The sequence below is a fragment of the Carassius auratus genome, chromosome 25, assembly GCF_003368295.1.
Source record: "Carassius auratus strain Wakin chromosome 25, ASM336829v1, whole genome shotgun sequence".
NCBI classification, from domain to species: Eukaryota; Metazoa; Chordata; class Actinopteri; order Cypriniformes; family Cyprinidae; genus Carassius; species Carassius auratus.
This window is the reverse complement of record NC_039267.1, coordinates 9313813-9336212: the sequence shown is the minus strand read 5'-3', so window position 1 is coordinate 9336212 and position 22400 is coordinate 9313813. Positions and strand designations below refer to the sequence as shown.

General features: G+C 37.1%; 3 protein-coding genes across 7 annotated transcripts in view; 2 read left to right on the top strand and 1 right to left on the bottom strand.

Annotated features, from left to right (window-relative positions):
• The window catches only part of LOC113043692 (alpha-mannosidase 2x-like), a 29380-nt gene extending 24699 nt beyond the window's left edge, over nt 1-4681 (bottom strand). For 2 of the 5 annotated variants that reach the window (XM_026203218.1, XM_026203222.1), the window contains exons 1-3: nt 4599-4681; nt 2427-3195; nt 281-436 (exon numbers count right to left, since the gene is read on the bottom strand). In XM_026203218.1, the coding sequence (XP_026059003.1) occupies nt 281-412 (132 nt within the window). In that variant the 5' untranslated portion in view covers nt 413-436; nt 2427-3195; nt 4599-4681. Of the gene's footprint in view, nt 1-280; nt 1003-2426; nt 3196-4598 lie in introns of all 5 variants that reach the window. The other 3 variants (XM_026203220.1, XM_026203219.1, XM_026203221.1) reach the window with 3 other exon arrangements.
• A 521-nt stretch (nt 4682-5202) lies between these two features.
• unc45a (unc-45 myosin chaperone A) lies at nt 5203-15820 on the top strand. The gene is made up of 19 exons (XM_026203235.1): nt 5203-5389; nt 5845-6046; nt 6128-6303; nt 6385-6474; nt 6553-6720; nt 6802-6970; nt 8477-8647; nt 8756-8927; nt 9016-9316; nt 9408-9502; nt 11138-11279; nt 11371-11511; nt 11621-11748; nt 12043-12109; nt 13129-13242; nt 13327-13442; nt 14688-14805; nt 14888-15043; nt 15116-15820. The coding sequence occupies exons 2-19, from the start codon at nt 5845-5847 to the stop codon at nt 15395-15397; spliced, it is 2808 nt and encodes a 935-aa protein (XP_026059020.1). The 5' UTR covers nt 5203-5389; the 3' UTR covers nt 15398-15820.
• A 1882-nt stretch (nt 15821-17702) lies between these two features.
• gdpgp1 (GDP-D-glucose phosphorylase 1) lies at nt 17703-19705 on the top strand. The gene has a single exon (XM_026203287.1). It carries the CDS (start codon nt 18111-18113, stop codon nt 19170-19172), a length of 1062 nt encoding a protein of 353 aa, XP_026059072.1. The 5' UTR covers nt 17703-18110; the 3' UTR covers nt 19173-19705.
• Nucleotides 19706-22400: the final 2695 nt, after the last annotated feature.

The window sequence follows — 22400 nt, the reverse complement described above, 5'->3', positions numbered from 1 at the left end:
ATTTTCCTAATAATTAGGCTTTTTGCTTTTAAAAAGCCTTTGGTTTAGTAGCAGAAAAAAGCCAGCACTCAGGGAGAGTTAGTCACCAGCTAATTTAGTAGTTAATTAGCTCGAGTCAGAGCCAGAAACGAATTGGTCACATCACTAGCTTTAACACTTGCTGGCCTGAAAAAAACCCATGCGAAGACTTTGATTAATGGAGCCATTCAAACAGACCAACCCAGCAAAAAAATGTAATCCAGGACAAAGGGAATTCATAAAGAGCTGACCGCCCACTTACCCTAGGAAAGTTCCCGGCGCTGTGTCTCCTGGCGGGATCGTGCTGGACGCGGTCCAACATCAGGTAGAGAGAGAAGACGGCCACGCAGAAGATGGCCCCGCCGCAAACGGTCACCTGCTTCTTCAGTTTCATCCTCCTCGGCTTATCTGACGGATGCTAATGTCCAGGTCAAGAGGAGCGGAGACAAAAGAAGAGAGAGGGAGTTCTGATGAAGCTGTGTCAAAACAGTGCTGGGAAAGGATTTGCCCACCTCTGCTCTCCCACAGAGCTCCAAATTCTAAAGCAGGGGCTTGTGGGACAGGGGAGAAGTGGTTAAATATACACGGGGGACGACGATCAGCGGGAACCGAGCGGCAGTCTGTCAACTGTGACCGAACCACGGCCAATTCCAGCCTCCTTCAAAGCGCCTCTTGTCCTCAGCCATTCAAACCGAAGAAGAGAAGGGGAAGAAAGAGCAACACAGGTTCTGAACAGCGGGAGCCCAGACAGGGAGTCTAATGTCCCTCCGGCAAAGCTGCTCTAAGTGTGTGTGTGTGTGTGTGTGTGTGTGTGTGCGCATATATATGTCATTATGGTGAGGACATGTCCCCAGCACTTTCTCAAACAGCTTCCGACAGGGATGGACCTAATACAGCATCTCCAGTTCTTGAGCTAGAGTTCTCACTTTGTTACTAGTTAATGTTCTCCTGCTCAGCTCAGACGCACGCTCCAATCTAGCATTTCTGTGGATCGACATACAGAAAAATATAAAGCAAAATTCAAATAAATCATGAAATACATCAAGTGATGTACACTGCCAATTCTGGTTAAATAAAATAGCAATAAAATGTTATATCAGGGGCCAATTAAAACCCAAAAACATGAAATGAAGCAGATGGAAGTAATGTTTAATATATATATATATATATATATATATATATATATACACTTTTTTTTCAAAATATTATTACAAATTATAACAGTGTATAAATAAAGCCAAAAACTGTTATTAACACTAGAAATATGTATTATTATTATTATTATTATTATAGTACAATATATAATTGATTTAATAAATATTAATAAACATAATATAATTGTTATATATAATATACAGTTTTGTATAAAAAATTTTTTTATAAATAATTGAAAACTACAATTATTAAACAGAATTTTCATTCACTGAAATAAAGCTATAATAAAATAGAAATATCAGATGACAACCATAAACTGTGATATAAAATACATTTAAAGTTTACATTCAAAGTGCTTTTGTACTGGAATAAAAATGTAAAGTTCGGATATAATCACTGCTGTCTACAGAAGCGATCAAAATAGAATTAATGAACTTTTTTAAAGTGACCACTCTTCAAATAAAAATTTCATCAATTACAACATAATGCCAGCAGGTGGAGACGAGTGACTTAAAAAAAAAGACGTTGAGAAAACGTCGAATCATTCAGGAATGAAACAAGTGAAGTCTTTATGAGCGAGTCATTGTATCATTTGTTGAACTTATTTTTTTTTTCATCAATTCGTTGAATATTGTATTTTATAAATAGACTGCAGTGATTTTTACTAGAAACTCTAGTAAATGACATGTTATTTTGTTTAGTTGTCTTTTCTTTCAGAATCCCGGTGGAAGAACAGTGACATCTATTTAAAAATATATATATATATTAATACAATATATAAATATGAAAAAAATTATACTTTTCCTAAAGAAATCTGTAAACTATATTTGCTCGTGAATGTTTCGAGTTTTAGTATTTTGAGTTTGTTCAATACTCTGTGTGCATCAACATAGCAAAACAAACTTTTAACCTTGAATAAAATATACGTTTGCACGATCAGTGTTATTTTAAACAGGACGAGGACAAGCAAGACTTAGAGAAGTAATGAACTGTATTTCTAAAGCAGTAAATCTGCAAATATTGTCTTAAAGTCTGATGATGCAAATAGTAATTTGTGACCCTTCCCATTTTACGTACTCAAGCACCCCTGGTTTAAATGATGCTCGGACATTTCTAATTGTACTGTTTTGTCAGTTTAGACTTAAAAGTGCGCAAATACTTGAATATTAAAAATATATATATTTTATTGAACTAATATGATGCCACAATGTCTTTGTTTTTAAAACAATGTGTAAGTGTGTTTTCTGACTTACTGGGTTGGGTGTAGTCCTTCACAGGGCAGTGGTCACTCCATCACAACGAAGAGCAGAGAAATGACTGGAGCAGAATAAGAACAACCTGGTTCAGTACGCCCCCTCTTTCTGAAGCCGTGTTTTTCTTTCCAGCTTGGCTGATGGGTCTTCTCGGACACAGACGATGCAGATCTGCTTGTGCTCTACGCTTTTAATGTCATAATGTAACCAACAAAGTCTCAAGTCTTAATATTTTGGGGCTGAAGGCGAGCACCGTCCCTTCTCTGCAGTCAAGGACGTCTGACCTTGATTCTGAATGATTCTGGATTATCACGTCCTACAGCAGGAGGCAATTCTGGGAAGTGCACAAATTGTGCCAAACTTGACAATGGAAGGTGGCGTTTCGCATACAAGATCCAGAGCAGCGTGGCCTGGATGTGCCTGTAAAAACAAGCAGGTGTTCTCTTTCCCTTGTCTCCCAGATCTAATATGAAGTTAATCCCGTCAGTTTCGAGTCAGCCAGTGTCTTGGCACTCTCCAGAAGGATTTGGGATTAGGCCTTTCCTCCAGCGCTGGTAAACAGCTCAACCGTTCCCACGTCCAAAATGAAGAGCTTCCAGGAACGGCTACATAAAACTGAGGAGGCTACAAATTGGAACAGCTCTTGACGGAAGATAGTAAACCTAGTTTTAGAAAACTAATGACTGGAGTTGGTTTGGAGATCTTATTCCATGTTTCCCATTTTGAAGCTCAGATTTCCACAGCAGGCCTCAGAAACAGAGACGAGCACCTGTGAAAACAGACAATCTCTGAACGGTTCTCCCAAACACTACAGATGCAGACACACCAAACACATGCATCAACCGAACATAAATCAAGACAATGGAAGCCAATCAATAAATCAATTAAAAACACATTATCCCCAATGCAAAAGCATGGCAGGGAATTTTGTCAACTATAGACGGTATTTTTTTTTTTTTAATATAAGTCTGAATCCGTGGATTTTGGAAGCATATATTATAATAAAAAATTACATTTATTTTCTTATTATTAATAATTTAATGTATTTATTTATTTTCAATTGAAGCAATATACTATGCCTGAAAAACATGCTTAATTGTTATTACTATGATCCACTGAGATTTTGACAATGAAAAACATATTTAACCACGGGGCATAAATAATTTTCCATTTTTATACATCATAATTAATTTTAGCATGAAAAATTATTTAGTGGAAGTTCATTGTTAATGATGATAGACTGATATATCAGCCAAGTTTACGAATTAACTGCTCTTTTATATTTAGTAATTAAGTCTGTTTAGCAGATTATTTCAGTAGATTATTCAGAGAATGAATATTCATTAGATGACATGATCTCAGTAATGCTGTACAGCTCATTTGCCTTTATATTCTTTTATATCGGTCATCCAACACCATCAGTTTTGGCATCAGCAATTAAAAATCCCATACTGGTCCAACACAAATTGAACAGACAAAAGACTAGATTTATGATATCAGCTCATAATTAAAAGAAAATTAAATCAAAAATTTTATGAAAATATTAATTCAATCTCTTGAGACTGAAAGAATGACAGCAACCACTGTCTGTTTGAAAAATAAAAAGTAAAAAAATACAGATACATCACAATATAAAAATGCAAGTAGTTTACAAGCGAGGAAAGTGACATGTAAAACTACAGAAGCCCGATCTTTGCCCTGAATGTCCCAAAGACCTCAGCATGGCTATCCAGAGATATGCCTGAATTAATGGCCTCGTCTTGTGTGTGAAGGTAATTGTCAGCAGTGATATCAGATCCTTTAAGCACATAGTTTATCATTAAACCCGCTTGTCGCCATAGACATCCCCACTGATATCCACAGACAGCCCTAGCCTATATCTGCACATTTATCCGATCTATCCACCTCTAACTGGCATTCCCGCTCGAGATCAGACACATATAAGAGTTTATCCGCTAGATCCGCAGGTACGATCGCGTACTATGCGCGTGCAGCATGTAAATACATTTTGCTTTGCTCTATTCTTCAATACAAGCGCGCGACCAAGCTACAGAAAACACCTTTCTAACGTTTAAAATCATTATACAGCACTTCTAGCGTTTTTTGGACGACTGATCTGTTAGTGACATGGATTTTAAACAAGAAAACAGTTACGGGACATCAAATATTTACCCGTTATTTCCTCCTGAAAGACGTCTGTGATCCTATGCGAGAGCTTGAGAATGGAGCAGAGCACTGTGGGAAGTGGAGTTTTCTGAGGGCTGAGGCGCACTGGCTTCTGGTTGGTTAGATTACTGTGGGGGTGGGAACGTAACATTTTCATCAATCAGGGGCAAGTTGTCACGCGTTTAGTGAATACTTCTCAGTTTGCTTTTATTTCAAAATAGATAGATAGATAGATAGATAGATAGATAGATAGATAGATAGATAGATAGATAGATAGATAGATAGATAGATAGATAGATAGATAGATAGATAGATAGATAGATAGATAGATAGATAGATAATATTTTTTTCAATATACATTCAATGTAAATAAGTTATTTTAGAAAAAGAAAACAGTCCTTCAGCAGAGGGAAAGGCAGATATGAATGTCTTGGTTTATTGCCTCTGTCAGTACAACGGAATTCAAATTAATAGATTCCTGGACTTATATGGTCAAGACGAGGAAATGAGGCGGAGCTTAGAAATCCCACAGTAGTCAAGTACTCAAGGCTGTGTCATGAATATTAATGACGCAACAAGACGCTCGACCAGTAGGATTCTGCGGCGTCATCATCGCGTATCAAAATCAGGAAGAGCACAGGCAGAACAGTCGAGAACAGAAAGAACAGAAAAACTGCTGTTTGAGAGCAGTGTGAACATTTCACGGCGTTTAAAACAAATAGAAACATCTTAGATTGTATTAAAGCCCCAAACTTTTTTTTTTTCTTTTCTGAAAAACGGAAACGACGCAGTGAAAGGTGAGTTTTATGTATGTTTACTATGCAACTTCACCATAGTTACTCAGACACAGATGTTATGATGCTAGGCATAATGCAATATGTATGATTTGCGAACACATTTGTGTGTGTGTGTGTGTGTGTGTGTGTGTGTGTGTGTGTGTGTGTGTGTAGTGGCTTGCACTTGATTTTAAAGTGTCCTTGTTACAGTGCATTTAAGTACTGAGAAATATGAATGAACTACATGTGCACTACTAACGTTATATGGTTAGGGTTTGGTTTAGGGATACTTGCATGTAATCATGCATAACTAATTGTTATTAGAATAGTAATTACATTTGTAACAAGAACACTTTAAAATAAAGTGGTTTTGCATACTGCAGTGCCAATGACTGGGGCAATTAAAATATATATTCTATATAGTTAAGTTCTATTCTGTTTCCAAATTTAATGATTTTTTTTTTATTCATATGTAGATGTCCCAGGACACCTCTACGCTGAGGGAGGAAGGAAACAACCATTTTAAAGCCGGGGATGTGCAACAAGCTCTCAGCTGCTACACCAGAGCTCTAAAGATCAGCGACTGTCAGTCCGAGAGTGCAGTTCTGTACCGCAACCGAGCCGCATGCTATCTCAAACTAGAAGACCATACCAAAGCAGAGGCAGATGCCACCAAAGGTAAAATGACATCAAGGGTTTCACCTTCATGACCATCCTCATGACCATCACTCTAACCGAACCATGTTTTTAATTCTCAAGCATTGGACGTGGATCAAGGCGACGTCAAGGCGCGATTCCGTCGAGCGCAGGCTCTGCAGAAGCTCGGACGGTTAGATCAAGCGTTTATGGACGCTCAGAAATGTGCACAGCTGGAACCCAAGAACAAAGCGTTCCAGGACCTGCTTAGACAGCTAGGAGCACAGATCCAGCAGAAGGTGGGTTATGAGTTCTGCCTGTGAAGGAAAGCATCGCTATTACTGTTCATGACCTGAAGCCATATTTGTGTTTATACGCAGGCAGCACAGCTCTCCTCCACAGACTCACGAGTTCAACAGATGTTCAAACTCCTCCTGGACAGTTCAGCAGCAGTTTCAGACAGACAGAAGGTGGGAAAGTATGCCTCTAAATGTATTCAAATTCATGACATACAGTCTTTGAGATGTTCTCTGATGCGTTTTAACCAGGCTGCTCAGAATCTGGTGGTGCTTTCACGGGAGGACGCAGGCGCTGAGCAGATCTTCAGAAACGATGGAGTCAAACTCCTCCAGAGTCTTCTCGACTCCCAGCAGGAGGATCTGATCCTCTCTGCTCTCAGAACCCTGGTTGGCCTGTGCACCGGACACCAGTCAAGGGTGAGTAACGTCCCCTCACAATCAAGATTATTATTTTAACCCAAAGATCGTGTTAAGTTATGCATATTGTTGTGTTTGTAGACCATGGCCATTGTGAACGAGGTGGGCATGGACCGCCTGTGCGGCGTCATGGGTTCTGCTGCTTCCACCGTGTCTCTTTCAGCATGCCATCTGATCCAGGTGATGTTCGAGGCTCTTACGGAGGGCATGAAGAAAGAGATCAGAGGGAAAGATGAGGCCATACTGCCAGGTGAGACGCCACAGTTCACTTCCAGAGCTCGTTTCACTGACCTACTTTAAGCCCAGAAATCATTTCCAGCAGAGAATTTCTGTTCTACTTCTTTAAGACTGGGTTATGTCAGTTTAAAGACTAAAATAAGTCTTTGTGGCCGCAGGCTTATTATAGTTAACCAAAACTGCTTACTTGAAATAAATATAAACAATCAATTAAATTAGTAAATACATTTGAAATGTAATAAAACATAAAAGCCTTTTTTTATTTCAGCTGGTTGCCAAGGCATAACTTAACTTTTACTAAATTAAAATTAATAAAAACTACATATGTATATATGTGTGTGTGTGTGTGTGTGTATATATATATATATATATATATATATATATATATATATATATATATATATATATATATATATATATATATATATATATATATATATATATATATATATATATGAATGACAAAAAAAATTATAAAACTAGAAACATTTAGAGTAATATTAAAATGGAAAATATAAAAATAAAAACTAATTCAAAATCTTAAAAGCTATAATAATATCTCAATGATAAAGTAAAAAAAAAAAAAAAACAGTGATTGACTGTTATCGCAAAATACACCCAAATTGTTGGATCAGGACCCCGACATGAATCAGAGAGATTTTGTGTCACCTTGGGGTTTATTTTATGAAAATGACTGGCTTACAGCACATTATCCCACTTATTACATGTCTACTTAAATAAAAACATGCATAAATGCATTAAGAAAATGCATAATTATTTTTTTCTTTAATGTGAGAAGAAATATTGATATGATCTTTTTATAAGAAGAAATGGTGATATGAAAAATAACAATATCAGAATCTTGCATAGATACCAGAGTATGTGAGCGGAGCGTCATCACAAACAAAATTCGCACACCAGAATACAGTAATTATATTAATGCTGACATCCATGTTATTAGTTTGGCATGTGGTAGGAAAAAAAAGTTTGCACACAATAGCCTAAACCACTTTGAAACTCTCCTGTTATTTTATTTTTTTATTTTAATATAGGCTACGTTATGAACATAACATTTAAAACATACTGAAATACTTTAGCCACGGAGCGAAGGTGGAGCGGTGTTTCTGGTATCACTGAGCGCGGAGTGGAGCAGGAGCGGGAAATTGTGAACCCGGAGCGGAGCTGGAGCGGAGTGATTATTAAATGCTCTGAGCGCGGAGGGGAAATTGTTGCCACTCCACTCCGCTCACATACTCTGATAGATACGCAATTGGTTTCCTTGGTAAAACAAAACTGAAAAATGATATAAAAAGATTTTACTGCAGATTAACCAATTAGAATCTAGTATTCCAGAATGCCAAACTTCAAAGAGTTTGCGATTTATACAAGTATTATTGTAGGAAATTGCTGTAATAAAACATGTGAGACATCCGCTGTCATTATAGTAGTACTTCTAGACATTTCTGGTGTCTTCTTGGGTCATAAATATGACATTGAAAATGCTCTGTATGTATTGCAGAACCCTCTCGTGAGTTGCGTTCCATGTTGCGTCATCTAATTGACATGCTCCCTGCACCCAGCGTGTCTGGAGCCGGACGTGACAGCGCCATCAACCTGCTGGTCAAACAGGTGCCACGAAAATCCTTGAAAAACCCAGACAACTCTCTCACCCTGTGGGTCATCGACCAGGGTGCGTTTGATCTGCTCTCATCTCAGCAGACACGTGCAGACATCACTGATATTACACATCCCTTGACACCTAAACAGGTCATTTGATGCCTCTTTAACGTTTCTTTAGGGCTTAAGAAGATTCTAGAAGTAGCAGGGACTGTCCCCGAGGTCGAGGGTGGGCCGCCGCTCACCGACAACACTCCTATGAGCTGCTCCGTTCTACTTAATAAGCTTTATGATGACCTGAAGAGTGATAAAGAGAGGGAAAACTTCAACAAGCTCTGTGAGGAATATGTCCAGTAAGTTATATAGATGCAGAATTGCAAGATAAAAAGTCACAATCACCTTCTATAGTTATTTATATTTTCTTGTCACTTTCCCATACAGGTATCACTTTGGCTGCTCCGATATAGAGAGAAAACTACGAGCGATACAGACGGTCTCTGTCCTGCTGCAGGGTCCCAGTGATGTGGGAAATCTGACTCTGGAGCTGAGCGGTATCATGGATGCTGTCATTTCCCTCTGTGCGTCCGAAAACATCACTCACCAGCAGGTTGCAGTGGAGGCGCTCATTCACGCCGCCGGGAAAGCCAAGAGGGCATCCTTCATCACGGCCAACGGCGTGGCTCTGCTGAAGGAGCTGTACAAGAAGAGCGAGAATGACCGGATCCGTGTGCGAGCGCTGGTGGTGAGTGTTCAGACTCAAAGACATCCACTTTAGGAGAGATTTAGCTCTATTTTTTCCCCTCAATTCCGTACGTTTGGGGTGTGTTTTGTAGGGCTTGTGCAAGCTTGGCTCCGCTGGAGGCACTGATTTCAGCATGAAGCAGTTTGCAGAAGGTTCGACACTTAAACTCGCCAAGCAGTGCAGGAAGTAAGTTTGTAAAGTTTGTAAGCTTTGCTAATAGACAACTATCTGGTGGCAGAAATGACCGTTTTCAAGCAGCGCTCTATGGGAGCCATGGAATAAAAGAATAAAAAGTTTGAGCTATTTTTCAAAATTCTGACTTTATTCTCAATTCTCAACTCATAAATGTTATGTAAAATGTTAGTAGCAATAGGTTTAAAAATTGTTTCATGCTGTAACTGTAGGGCTAATACAATATGCTCCCTATGAACCGCTTATGTGAATATTATATAGACATATTTTTTTAACTAAATTTATGCTTTTAAAAGAAGGGGATTCATAGCATTTCATCCATAGACAGTCTATTCATTTAAATGTCTGTCTTTAGTTTCAAATGGCTTCTTTGACAACAGTATTCTATCAAAAATGATTTGCATTCCGATTCTGACATCCAAAAGCACAAAAATAGTTTATTTCTCTTATTCCACGGATTTAACCATTTCCCTCCACTTGTTAGCAGTGTTTTTCTGCCACCTGATGTAACCTTGACATCTACTCCAAATTGATCTGTAGTGGTCAGTGCACTCATTTTCCCTCAAAGGTTCAAAAAATATGTTAGCAAATGTTAGGAAGCTAAGGGAATGATTTTTAGGAGATCTCAAAATTAACATATTAACTTCAAATATTTAAGTTTTTTTTTTTATAATAAAAATGTAAATATGTATTATTTATTATTTTGTGAATATTATATAATAAATTATTTTATTTATTAATGTAAAATGGTATTATTGGTTAAAATGAATTATTTGATTTATTAATTTATATATTACTTAAGGTCATTATTAAAATGTTGTTAATTTTATATATTATATTTATTAATTTTGCACAATTAGTTTAAAAGATAAAACAATAAATATTTTAATGTATTTATATATTGTTAATGTATGATTGTCATTTAGTTATTAATAACATTACATTCTTAAATATATGACATAATTTTTTATATGTTGATATTAAATTATTACATTGAAAATATAAAAGAAAAAATATTCAACTTAAAATATAAGAATATGCAATATCTATTGATTTATTATACATCTTTGTCATAATAAAATGTCTTATAGACATTAAACATTATTTACACATCTATATTTTATTTGAATATTTAATACATAATTTAATGTATTGATTTATATCAATTATTAATAATTATTATTATTTAGTTATATTTATATAATTATTTTAATGTATATTATTTTATATATTTATGTTGGTATTACATTATTACATTGAAAATATAAGAAAAATATAAATATAAAATGTCTTGTAGACTTGAAACATTATACATTATATACACCTATGTTTTAAGATTTTTTTTGCCTTCTATTTTAAGAAAGAGTTCTGTCACAAGGGGTTCATCATATTTGGGTAGTTTTTATTAATCAAAGTCTCTGCTCATGTCCAGCTGTTATTCATATGCACTACCAGCAGCATTTAAACCTATGCAGATGTCTTCGTTTTACCCTTTTAATTTTGCAGCTGCATCAAAAGCGCATTTTATATGTGTGTGTCTATATAAAGCAGACCCCTTTAGAGAAGCAGAATGACCTAAAATTGCAAAGGTGTACATACAGGTGGCCTTCATCTGTCTTTCTTTCCCAGGTGGCTCTGCAACGAAGCTCTTCCCCCAACATCCCGGAGATGGGCTATCGAGGGTCTGGCCTACCTCACGCTGGACGCCGATGTGAAAGAAGACCTGGTGGAGGATAAGAAAGCCCTTCAGGCCATGTTTGAGCTGGCTAAGGTATCGCCTTCCTCTCAGTTTCTTTCTGTTTTCCCTTAATGCTAATCGTTGTCGTCTACGCAGCTCCCTCATCTTCTCATTTTCTTTGCAGTCTGAAGACAAAACGGTGTTATACGCAGTCGGATCGACGCTGGTTAACTGCACCAACAGTTATGATGTTGAGAAGCCAGACCCTCAGATGGTGGAACTAGCTAAATATGCTAAACAGCACGTACCTGAGGAGCATCCAAAGGCAAGAATAGAAGACAAATACTCAGAAAGAAAGTCTCAGGGGTTTGAAACAGCATGAGGGTGGATAATGAATTGTGACTACAGTGATGTCTCATCGTGTTTTCATGCAGGACGCCCAGTCGTTTGTAAAGGAGAGAGTGGTGAAGCTGTTGGAGGCCGGGGTGGTGTCAGCGCTGGTCTGTATGGTGAAACAAGAGAGTCCCGCCCTCACAGAGGCCTGCAGAGAGTGTATCGCCAGGTCTGCTTTCAGCTTGATCATGTCTAGAAATATTCTGAAGCACAATCAGTCTGAAACATTCTGGCCAGATTCAAAGGCTGCCACGGGAAAATACATTTATTTGCACTCCAGATTTGGCCCTGTCCCACTGCTGGCACAACTACCGTCCCAAATTCAGATTAAGCCTTGGATTGATTTGTTCCATCAGGGGAGAGTGTGTGAAATTGGATTTCAGTGTGCAAAATGGTTATTCTCCGTCCAAGGAAATGGCCCGTTTATCAGATTAAATCAAGTCTCTCTTCCTCTCCCTGACAGGGTGATATTGGCTCTGGTGGAGAGACAGGAGGACAGAGGGTTAGTTGTGGCACAAGGAGGAGGAAAAGTAAGTATATTCTTCATCTCACCTGATGAGTTTCAGAAGGAGAACATTTCAATCCACACCATTGATGTAATGTACATTACCGTTCAAATGTTTGTGATTGGTAAGATTATAAATTGTGCTGTCAAACTATTAATCACATCCAAATGAAATGTTATTGTTTATATATGTGTGTGTATACTGTGCATATTTATTATGTGTCTATATAAATACACACACATGCATTTATATATTTTGAAAATATTGAAGTTTTTACATTTATATATTCATATTCTTATAGTTTATATATAAATATAAACATAACACATATTTTGTATTAAATGTATACATGCATGTGTGTGTATTTATGTATACATAATAAATATACACAGAAAACACATATATTATGTAAACAAAAACTTATTTTAGAAGTGATTAATCATTTGACAGCACTAATTATTATGTACATATGAAAACAAACACGTGCATGTATATATTTAAACGTGAAACATGTTATATTTATAAATAATATATAACATGAGAATATAAATATATATAAATGTATAAATGTAAATATTTTTTAAATATATACTGTGTCTGTGTATATATATATATATATATATATATATATATATATATATATATATATATATATATATATATATATACAAAATAAATATACACAGTACATATACATATATAATGTAAACAAAAACTTTGGATGCGATTATTTGCAATGAATCGTTTGACAGCACTAATTATAAAATATTTTTGAAAGAATTAAATTATGCTTGTCCAAAGCTGCACTTATTTGTTTAAAAATACAGTAAAAACAGTAATAATGAAAAATATATTACAATTTAATATAACTTTCTATTTTAATATATAAACATAGAAATGGAAATATTTTGTAACTTTAGACGTCTTTACTGTCACTTTTGATTAATTTAATGCATCCTTTCTAAAATTCTAAATTTCTTTCAAAAGCAAAAATCTTACTGAATTTTGAAAATGGTTACTGTTTTCTTGTTTGCTTGATGCAGGCCTTACTACCGCTAGTTTCTGAGAGCACAGATCGGGGAAAGATCAAAGCAGCACAAGCTCTAGCCAAGATCACCATCACATCCAACCCTGAGATTGCATTTCCGGGCGAGAGGGTACAGCAAGACCTTATTTCACGCTTCTCTCTGATTGCAATCAGGAACTGAAAGTCTAATTTCATGATTTGTGAGTTTGTGTAGGTCTATGAGGTGGTTAGACCCCTGGTCAGTCTCCTGGCGCTTGACTGCACGATGCTGCAGAACTTTGAGGCTCTGATGGCCCTCACCAACCTGGCTGGCATCAGTGAGCGACTCAGGTTAGTGATCACCAGCTAAAACAAAATTAATCGAAAATTTTACATTTAAAATGACAGTTTGCTAAAAAAAAAATTTAAGCCTCAGGTAATCCAAGATGTAGATGAGTTTGTTGTATCATCTGAACAGCATTACATCACCTGCTCAACCATATGATCCTCTGCAGTGAATGGGTGCCGTCAGAATGAGCTGATAAAAACATCACCAGTAATCCACACGACTCCTTAATTAATGCCTTGTGAAGTGAAAAACGGTGTGTCTTTAAATAACTATTTTATTATTAAGCGGTTTTACACTTAAACTGTTGCTTCTGGCTAAAATACAACTCCAAATTATTGCTTTCTCCTGTGAAATTAAACATTCTAATTGAAACTGCCTTAACGATGGATTTGTTAATTACAAACACGCAACTTTTGGCTTTATTTTATTTTCATTTATTTGTACAGGGGCAACCCACAACAAAAGTGTTGTGCCAGAGTTAGCTATAAAGCTAATTTGCATCTGCAGTCTGTGGGCAATATGTTGTTACAGAATTACAATATTCAGTCACAAATAATACAATACACACAACAACACATACAATATCACAACATACTCCATTAAATTTAAAAAAGTCAGTGATCACCTATTTGATTTTTCTTAAGCCATTTTAAAAAATACTAAATGTTGTACACTCTAACATAAAGCAGTGGCCACAGGGAATTAATATATATAATATTCCTGAAGATCATCAAACTTGCTTTAGTACTTCAACTAATTTATGTTTTTGAAAGTTTAAGTTAGAATCCATAATCATGCCTAAATATTTAAAATGCTCAACAATATTTATTACCTTGCCTTTAACTAAAATATCTGGACAACGCTCATCAATTTCCTGATCGAAAAAACTTTACTCCAGATTTACTCACATTAAGAGTAAGGCAAGAATGTCAATCTGAGACTCTGTTCAGTGCAGCAGTAAGTTTGATAGCAGCTTCTTCTTTTGTCTTCGCATAAGTATAAACAACTGTATTATCTTTACAAGATGTTCATTCATGAACTCCAGTTGTGTGGATTGTTGTGATGTTTCTGTTCGGATTCTGACGGCACCCATTCACTGCAGAGGGTCCATTGGTGAGCAAGTGATATAATACAATTGGTATTTTCTCCAAATGTGTTCTAAAGAAGAATAGATGAACATTTCTACTAACTATTCCATTAAGCCTAAGAAACAACCCAAGCATCAAAGCCACATTTCAATCCCACAGACAGAAGATCATCAAGGAGAAAGCTGTGCCTAAAATAGAGGGCTACATGTTTGAGGAGCACGACTTGGTCCGCGCTGCTGCGACGGAGTGTATGTGCAATCTGGCCTTAAGCACTGAGGTACGTCACATGACCTTATGGTTTTTTTGGATCTAAATCCTTCTAGAAAAGACTGATTTTGTAGTTTTCTTTGATGCATCAGGTGCAGAAGTGTTACTTGGCCACAGACAGTGACCGTCTCAAGCTTCTGGTGCTCTACAGCGGTGAAGATGATGAGCGGCTGAGGAAGGCTGCGTCAGGCACGCTAGCCATGCTGACCGGAGAGATGCCCGAGCTGTGCACACGTATTCCTGACACGGTAAGAAAGGATTTGAGTCTTACTTGATTAAGTCCTCACATTCTTCATCTCAATTCACTTACTCTTCTATAGACGAGCCACTGGCTGGAGATCTTCCAGGCTCTGCTGCTCAGTGAAAGTCAGGACCTGCGGCATCGTGGCGTGGTCATCGTAATGAACCTCATGCAGGCCGACAAAAGTCTGGCGGAGAAACTGATAGAGAGCGAGGCTCTGGAGATCCTCTCTGTCCTGGCTAAAGGAGACGATCCCAAACAGGCCTCTGTTCAGAGAGCTGCCCAGCGCTGCCTGGATCTGGCCATTGAGTACGGCCTCATTCAGAGCAATGAGGGTGGAGTCAATGGTAAAACCATGTGATGCAATATAAGGGTGGGGGGGGGGGTGTATTTTTGTCCGCTATGGGTAAAAATGTATCACACATTTCATACTGTCTACAGAGACCAAATATTAAGTTAATTCACTTCCAATCCGTTACTTGCACTTAGTTAATTTTACATGCACATTCCAAAATATACTTTTATTCATTCCCCATATGTGTGTGATGAGCACTCATCGAAAGTATTGATCATATTTATGCCTTGGCACATTTGTTGGATATCATGTATATTCAGGTCTTAACTGTTGAATGTGAAATTATGTATTCTGGTTTTATATAAACACTAGTTTGTTTTAACAGTTTAACAGTAGATTTGGTTGACTTTCCATACTTTTCTGCAACTACCAGTCATTAAAAAATATCTAAATAAATAACAAGTGGAACCTTTGTCTCTGACATGAAAATTTGGTGACATTTTGCTAATGATATAGTACACCTACTATTTTATGCTTTATAAGTAAAATCCTTTTTTTTTTTCTTTTTTTTTTTTTGTTAATGTTTATATACAAGATGGGTTTCTTTTTTTTTCTTTTTATATTTAAAAGGACAAAAACATGAATTTACATGAGTTTGCATTTTATTAAATATTTGATGGTGTAAAAAAACATGAACTGCTGCTTATTAGGAAAAACAAATCTGCTATTTTCAGTGGGCTCACTTTTGATTTATTATGCTAATATGTGCATATTTAACAAAAATGATAAAAGTCTGGAGTTCACCTTTTTTCATGGTAAATAAAAGACTTGGCTCATGATGGCTCATGAAAAAAAAAACACCTGTGTGTGTGTGTGTGTGTGTGTTTTCATGAGCCATTACTCCAGTGTTCTTTCTTATTATTTTCAGTGGTAAAACAAGTTGTTCTGCATGGAAATGGAATGGAAATTATTTTATTTGAAACAGGGACAATGCACAAATAAACATTAAACTTGTAAAACAAGAAAATATGTCTTGGGCCAGGTTATAGCAACAATTGCTAATTTCCACCTGTAGTCCCTGGGCAGGTATGACAAATTAAAAAAAAATAACAATTATAAAATTTCACAGAATTATGGATAAAATGAAGTCCATTGAGATTACAGACAAACAAGTTTGTAAATAACAGAACCAGGGAGGCCATCAACCCATTTACTCTCTATCTCCTCTCTCTCCAACAAACACACTTAAACAGTTCAGTAGCATCTTAAGCACACACCCACACACCAACCCCATAAACACACACACACACACACACACACACAGGTATACTATCTCAAAGATGAGTGCAAACTTGCTTACTTAGCAACCAACTCTTTGTCAGGCATGAGAAAGTGTGAGAATCTGTGCACAAAATATGTTCCGTGGGAAGAGTATTCCACTGCCTCATTGCCACACATGAGAAGGAGGAGCTCCCAAATTGTGTTTTACATTGTGGGATGCTACACTCCCCCCTTGTGACACTTCTAGTTGTTCGCACTGTTTTTTCGGAGCAGAGTGTCACAAACTTTTTCAGAGGGGGAGCAGTAGCACTATATATGATTTTATGTAGCAAAGTCAAGTTTGAGTGTTTTATTAGATTATCAAAGCTAAGTATATCATATTTGATGAGTATTTGACAGTGATGATAAGAACGTGTTTTTTTATCATGGATCTTGAGACAGTTTTTATACAAAGATTCTAAAGGTTGTATGACTGTTTTACATGCCTGAGACCAGGATGTAATGCAGTACAAAAAGTGGGGGATGATCATTGCATTTAAATAAGTACTGGATGCTTCAGTGGTGAGGGAGTTTCTTATATATCTAAAATTTACTAAATTAAATTTCAATTTGTTACACAAGTTCTTAACATGACCTTTAAAACTAAGTGTGGAATCTAGAGTTACCCCCAAATATTTAAATTTATCTACATGCCTTATAAGTTGGCCGTTTACTAAAATTTCCGGATAGGTTTTAAGTATAAACCGGTTTGTAAAAGACATAGTTACAGTTTTTTCCACATTTAATGTAAGACATGAGTCATGTAACCAGTGGCTAACCTTGCTCATGACACTTGATAATTTTTTGGCTACGTCTGTTGCACTTCTCCCATGGGTATATAATACTGTATCATCAGCGTACATAACAATATTTTGTTATGTACGCTTATATGTATTTTTTTTTCCAGGATTCTGAAGAACAGGTTTTAAAAGAACAGTATTTATTTGAAAATGAAACCTCTAATAGTACGTCTTTACTCTCACTCTTGCTTGATCAGTTTAATGTGTGCTTATTTAAACGTTTTTTTTTTTTTTTACTGACCCAAAACCTTTGAATGGTACTGTATATTAAAGATTATGGATGAAGCGAAACAGACATAAAACTACAAATCTCGTCGACACAAACGGCATGTGCCCTCTCACTTTCCATACAATCAACCGCTGTCACGTGGCTCCCCGTGACCAATAGGACACGGTCAATGGATACAGCAAAAACCGGGAGCTCACAATAAATTAAATGTTCTACCTATTAGATTTTTTTTATTTTTATTAACGTCTACAAATACCCCTTACAATAATACAAAAATAGAGAACAAACAGTGTGAGATAAAATACGCTACATTGATGTGCGCATGTCCAGTCTAGCCTTTTAAGGCGTGCGAGCACATGCACGAGCGAGCGGCTGTAGTGTATTATTTTAGTACACACTGTGAAAATAGTGTTTACAATGTAATACAGCTATGGCTGACTGTACCGTTTTCACCTACACTAACGAGGACTTTATAAGCGATGTTTGTTGCGGACAGCAGAGCATGTCGAGGTTTGACGTGGCGCTGCGGTGCGGATGGACAGAGAAGAGAAACGCCGGTCTGTTCCGGTATCATCTTGACGAGCTGGAGACCCGGACCCTCCCCGGTCCGAGTGCCTACATCGCTCAGCTGAACATCATGAGGGGCATCGAGAGACGAAAACCTCAGGAGATCCTGAGCGTCCGGCAGAACTTTGACCCCCGCCAGTTCAATTTCAACAAGATCAACCCCAAAGAGCTGCTGTTCGAGCTACAGAAAGAGTGTGAAAGCCCGTGTGACGCTGGATGCCATCAAAATAGTTCAAAAAGGAAGTGCAAAGTCATTATAAACGTAAGTCCGTTGGAATTCGGTCACTGTCTGCTCGTGCCAGAACCGGACAGGTGTCTCCCACAGATCCTGACCCCTCTGGCGGTCCAGATGGGGATAGAAGCGGTCCTCCTGAGCGCTGATCCGGGATTCAGAGTTGGTTTCAACAGCCTGGGTGGTTTTGCTTCAGTCAACCATCTTCATCTTCACTGCTACTACCTAAATCACCAGCTGAGGGTGGAAACCTCCCCGGCTGAACCGATCCTGCCGAAGAAAAACTTGTATGGCCTTCTGGACTTCCCAGGAGGTTTTCTGTTCTATACTCAGGGTCCAGACCTGGATTTGACAGTCAATGCAGTTTGTAGTCTCACTGATATTATGGTTGATAGGAACATCGCACACAACCTCTTCATCACCCGAGGTTGCCCCCCACGGAGGGAGCGTGACCCGTCTGTGTCCCGGAATGGGGTGAGGGTTATCGTATGGCCTCGGCTGTCCTGTTTTGGGGCCAAAGAAGAGGCGGCCTTCAACGTTGCCCTGTGTGAGCTCGCCGGACATCTTCCTTTCAAAAACAGAGAAGACTATGAGACAGTCACTGAAGAAGGAGTACAAGAAATCGTCCGGAAATATCTGCTGCCCCAAGAAGAGTTCAGGGCATTGCAAAAGCATGTCATGAAATGTTTATAATTGACACTTTTGGGCACAGATCAAAATATCCTGTCTGAAAACAAGGGTTTCAGAATACCTAATGAATGTTGATGTGTTAGAAATGAAGTGCTGCTTAGATCAACCATTCATACTGTATTACATACAGTGTATCATGTAAATAAAATGTTATAACCGTTTTTATTTCATGTGTGTGGTGCAGAATATTTTATTCATTTGTATATTATTATAGGTAAAAGCTGTTAGCCTGAATGCACTTGTGAGTCGCTTTGTATAAAAGTGTCTGCTAAATGCATCAATTTAATTTATTTTATTTATGTGCCATGTGGTGTAAAAATAACATTAACGTCAAATTAACAATAACAAAAAATAGAATTGAATTACTTCAAACTGTTGTGCTGTCATACCACCTTCTCTCTTTTCCTGTTTAATTCACTGACATTTGGTTTTATGGCAATAAAACGATTTAATTATTTATGTTTGCTTTTTAGTCCATTATTGTGTAAATAATTTATTGAGATTTGACAGTCAGATACAAATAAAGAGTCTAAAAGAATGTGTTGGATACAGCTTTTATACAGTTTATGGTTTGATTCTATATTTGATCATAGCAGTAGTGAAAGGTGTATGCTTTTGAGTACTTCTCTATAGCTCCCTCTAGTGGGGAAAAATATTAGATTTTTGGTATAAAATATGCAATAACAAACATGTATTACTCATTAGTCTGCGTAATTGATTTAATTGTAAAAGTACGTCTAAATGAATCCATATGCTGTTTCTCAGGACTAATAAGCTATCAACATGATTTCTGATGACATCAAGCTTCCATTACAGAATCTTCCATCCCACACAAACATCCGGCGTCTGTGTATATTTGCAGCATTTCATAGAGACGCCAGGTAAGTGGACACTATTTAGTTCTTAATCGTATTGTGATGAACAAAGCAACTTCTGATATAGGCCTGCGGGGTGCGTTTACTCCCTACAAAATAATTCTGAAAATAAGGTAGTTTAATGCTGAAAGAAACTAATCCTCTCTTGAGTCTCATTATAGTTCTTCGACAGGAATTTATCCCCAAACGCAGTTTTCTGAGTGTTCTTTTGTACCGTGACTGTCATGTTTGTTTACAGCTCAGAAATCCCTCCCATGTGTCGAATCGAAACCGCACGCCTGAGAAGATCCAACCCAGACAACGTAAAACCATCCTGGCGTCGTTTAATCGCTCTCTGTGGCCTGTAACACCTATTAATTCCTGGTGATGCTCGCAGTAACTAACACTAAACCGGTCTGAGGAGACCTGTGTCATCTGTTTCCCACCACAACATGAGTCCTGCTGTGTGTGTATCTGGTGTGTGGACGCTTTTATCTGGCATTCACAAACACTCCTGAGGGCGTCTGGATGATACATTTGTCTTTTATCGTGAACCGATTCTGCTGGTTGCTTTGAGGCTAGACTTGACCAAACCTTTGGGCAGTGATGGCCAAACATTCAAATATGGACAAACTGCAAAAATTTCTGCGTGGCTGGTTTAAAATGAACCCAAAATAGGGTATAAAACGGTAAAATCAGACAAATAATAACTAGAGACATCAATGATAATCAAAAGGGAAACATTTATTAACAATCCATTTAAAAACTGTATTATTAATGTATTGTTTATTCAACTTATTAATTAATGTTGAAAATTTTAAGCAAGAAATATAGTCATTTTTAAGTAATGGTTGAGTTAAAACTACCCAGAGGATAACCATTATAAAAGTGCAGCAGACATGTTTGTGGCATACTGCTGACAAGATGTATAACCACAGTTTTGCTACAAATGCCATGGTTAAACCTCGGTTAGAGTAGCAAGACCATTATTAATTTGTGATTACCATGGTTTAACCATGTTTTGTTTTTTTTCATAGTAAAATCATGGTTAATTTCCGTAAGGTTATTTATACTCTCTTTTTTTGTGTGTGTGTGTGTACAATGTAAAATGGAACAATGCATCATATAACTGAAACATTTTTTTTTTTTTTTTTTTTAAAGCATATATCATCAGGGTGTTAAAATGTTTTAAATTGAAAAAATATATATATATATATAATCAATTTATTTAACCATTAATTATGTTGTTACATCATTATTTATCTAAACACTTTATTTATTTAAAAATAATTACATTTTAAAATCTTGACCAACTTGAAAATGATGTATTATATGTAGAGAAGGTTATTATATTATTATACGAGAGACATACACATTGCTAAGTATCACTTAACATTCATACAAAATCTCAACGGAGACAGCAAAGAGTTTCCTTCAGCAGAACAAGCCCCTCTCCTCACAATGTAGTGACCCACGGGAGTTCAGTGTTCACCATGTCAAAATTCACACAATACACCACGTACCAGATACTGTACACAAAACTGGTGGAGGTTTAAACCCTCCAGCTTCAAAATAAACTGTCTGGATCTAACAGGGGACATTTGTGTCAATCTCTAAGCAGGTTTGGGTTGCAGCAATTCCCTGGAGCAGATCTTACATCTTATACAGACCAGCAGATTTGAGCTATAACCTCTGTCATAGCCTTTTTCATGCTCCTACAGGTCCATACTTTGATGAACAAACATTTGACAACAAAGGGAAGCCCACAAGAACACATTAAGCATGCTATTATGGTCAATGTCAAATAGTCAATAGAGAATCAGGATGGGATGTGTCCCTTGTCTAAAAATAATCTGAGCCTCAGGAATTACACCTTGACCATGTCAAAGATCTCAATCTTCACAATTAATTACAAGGGGAAACAGTGAAAGTTAATGGTCTCATTCAAGAATACAAGCGCATATTCAGATCAATGAGTAACCAGTTCAGCCCACTGACGTCCAACATGTTCACCGAGTCAGTGCCTGGAGAAGGAGAAAGGTTAATAAGCATAACATGCACATTGTACAATGAGTGTATTATGTGCCAGTGATGAAACAGGTAAACGTTACAGGTAAATGTTCCACATTAGCTATAATTAATTTATCAAATAAACCAGCTCCTCCCAAGGCTGGTCAAATCCAGCCCATCCAGTCCATGAGTTCAGCTGTGAAAGTTATTACTGGAGTTACAGCCTTAAAATGGAGTCAATAAAAACTAAATAAAGTAACACGCAGAAGTTTGAACCTCTTTGAAAGTGATTTATATTTCCCAGTAATACAAGTAATAAAAGTAACATTTTATGATGTTTCGTCACACATTTGGAGTTTTTGCCTTT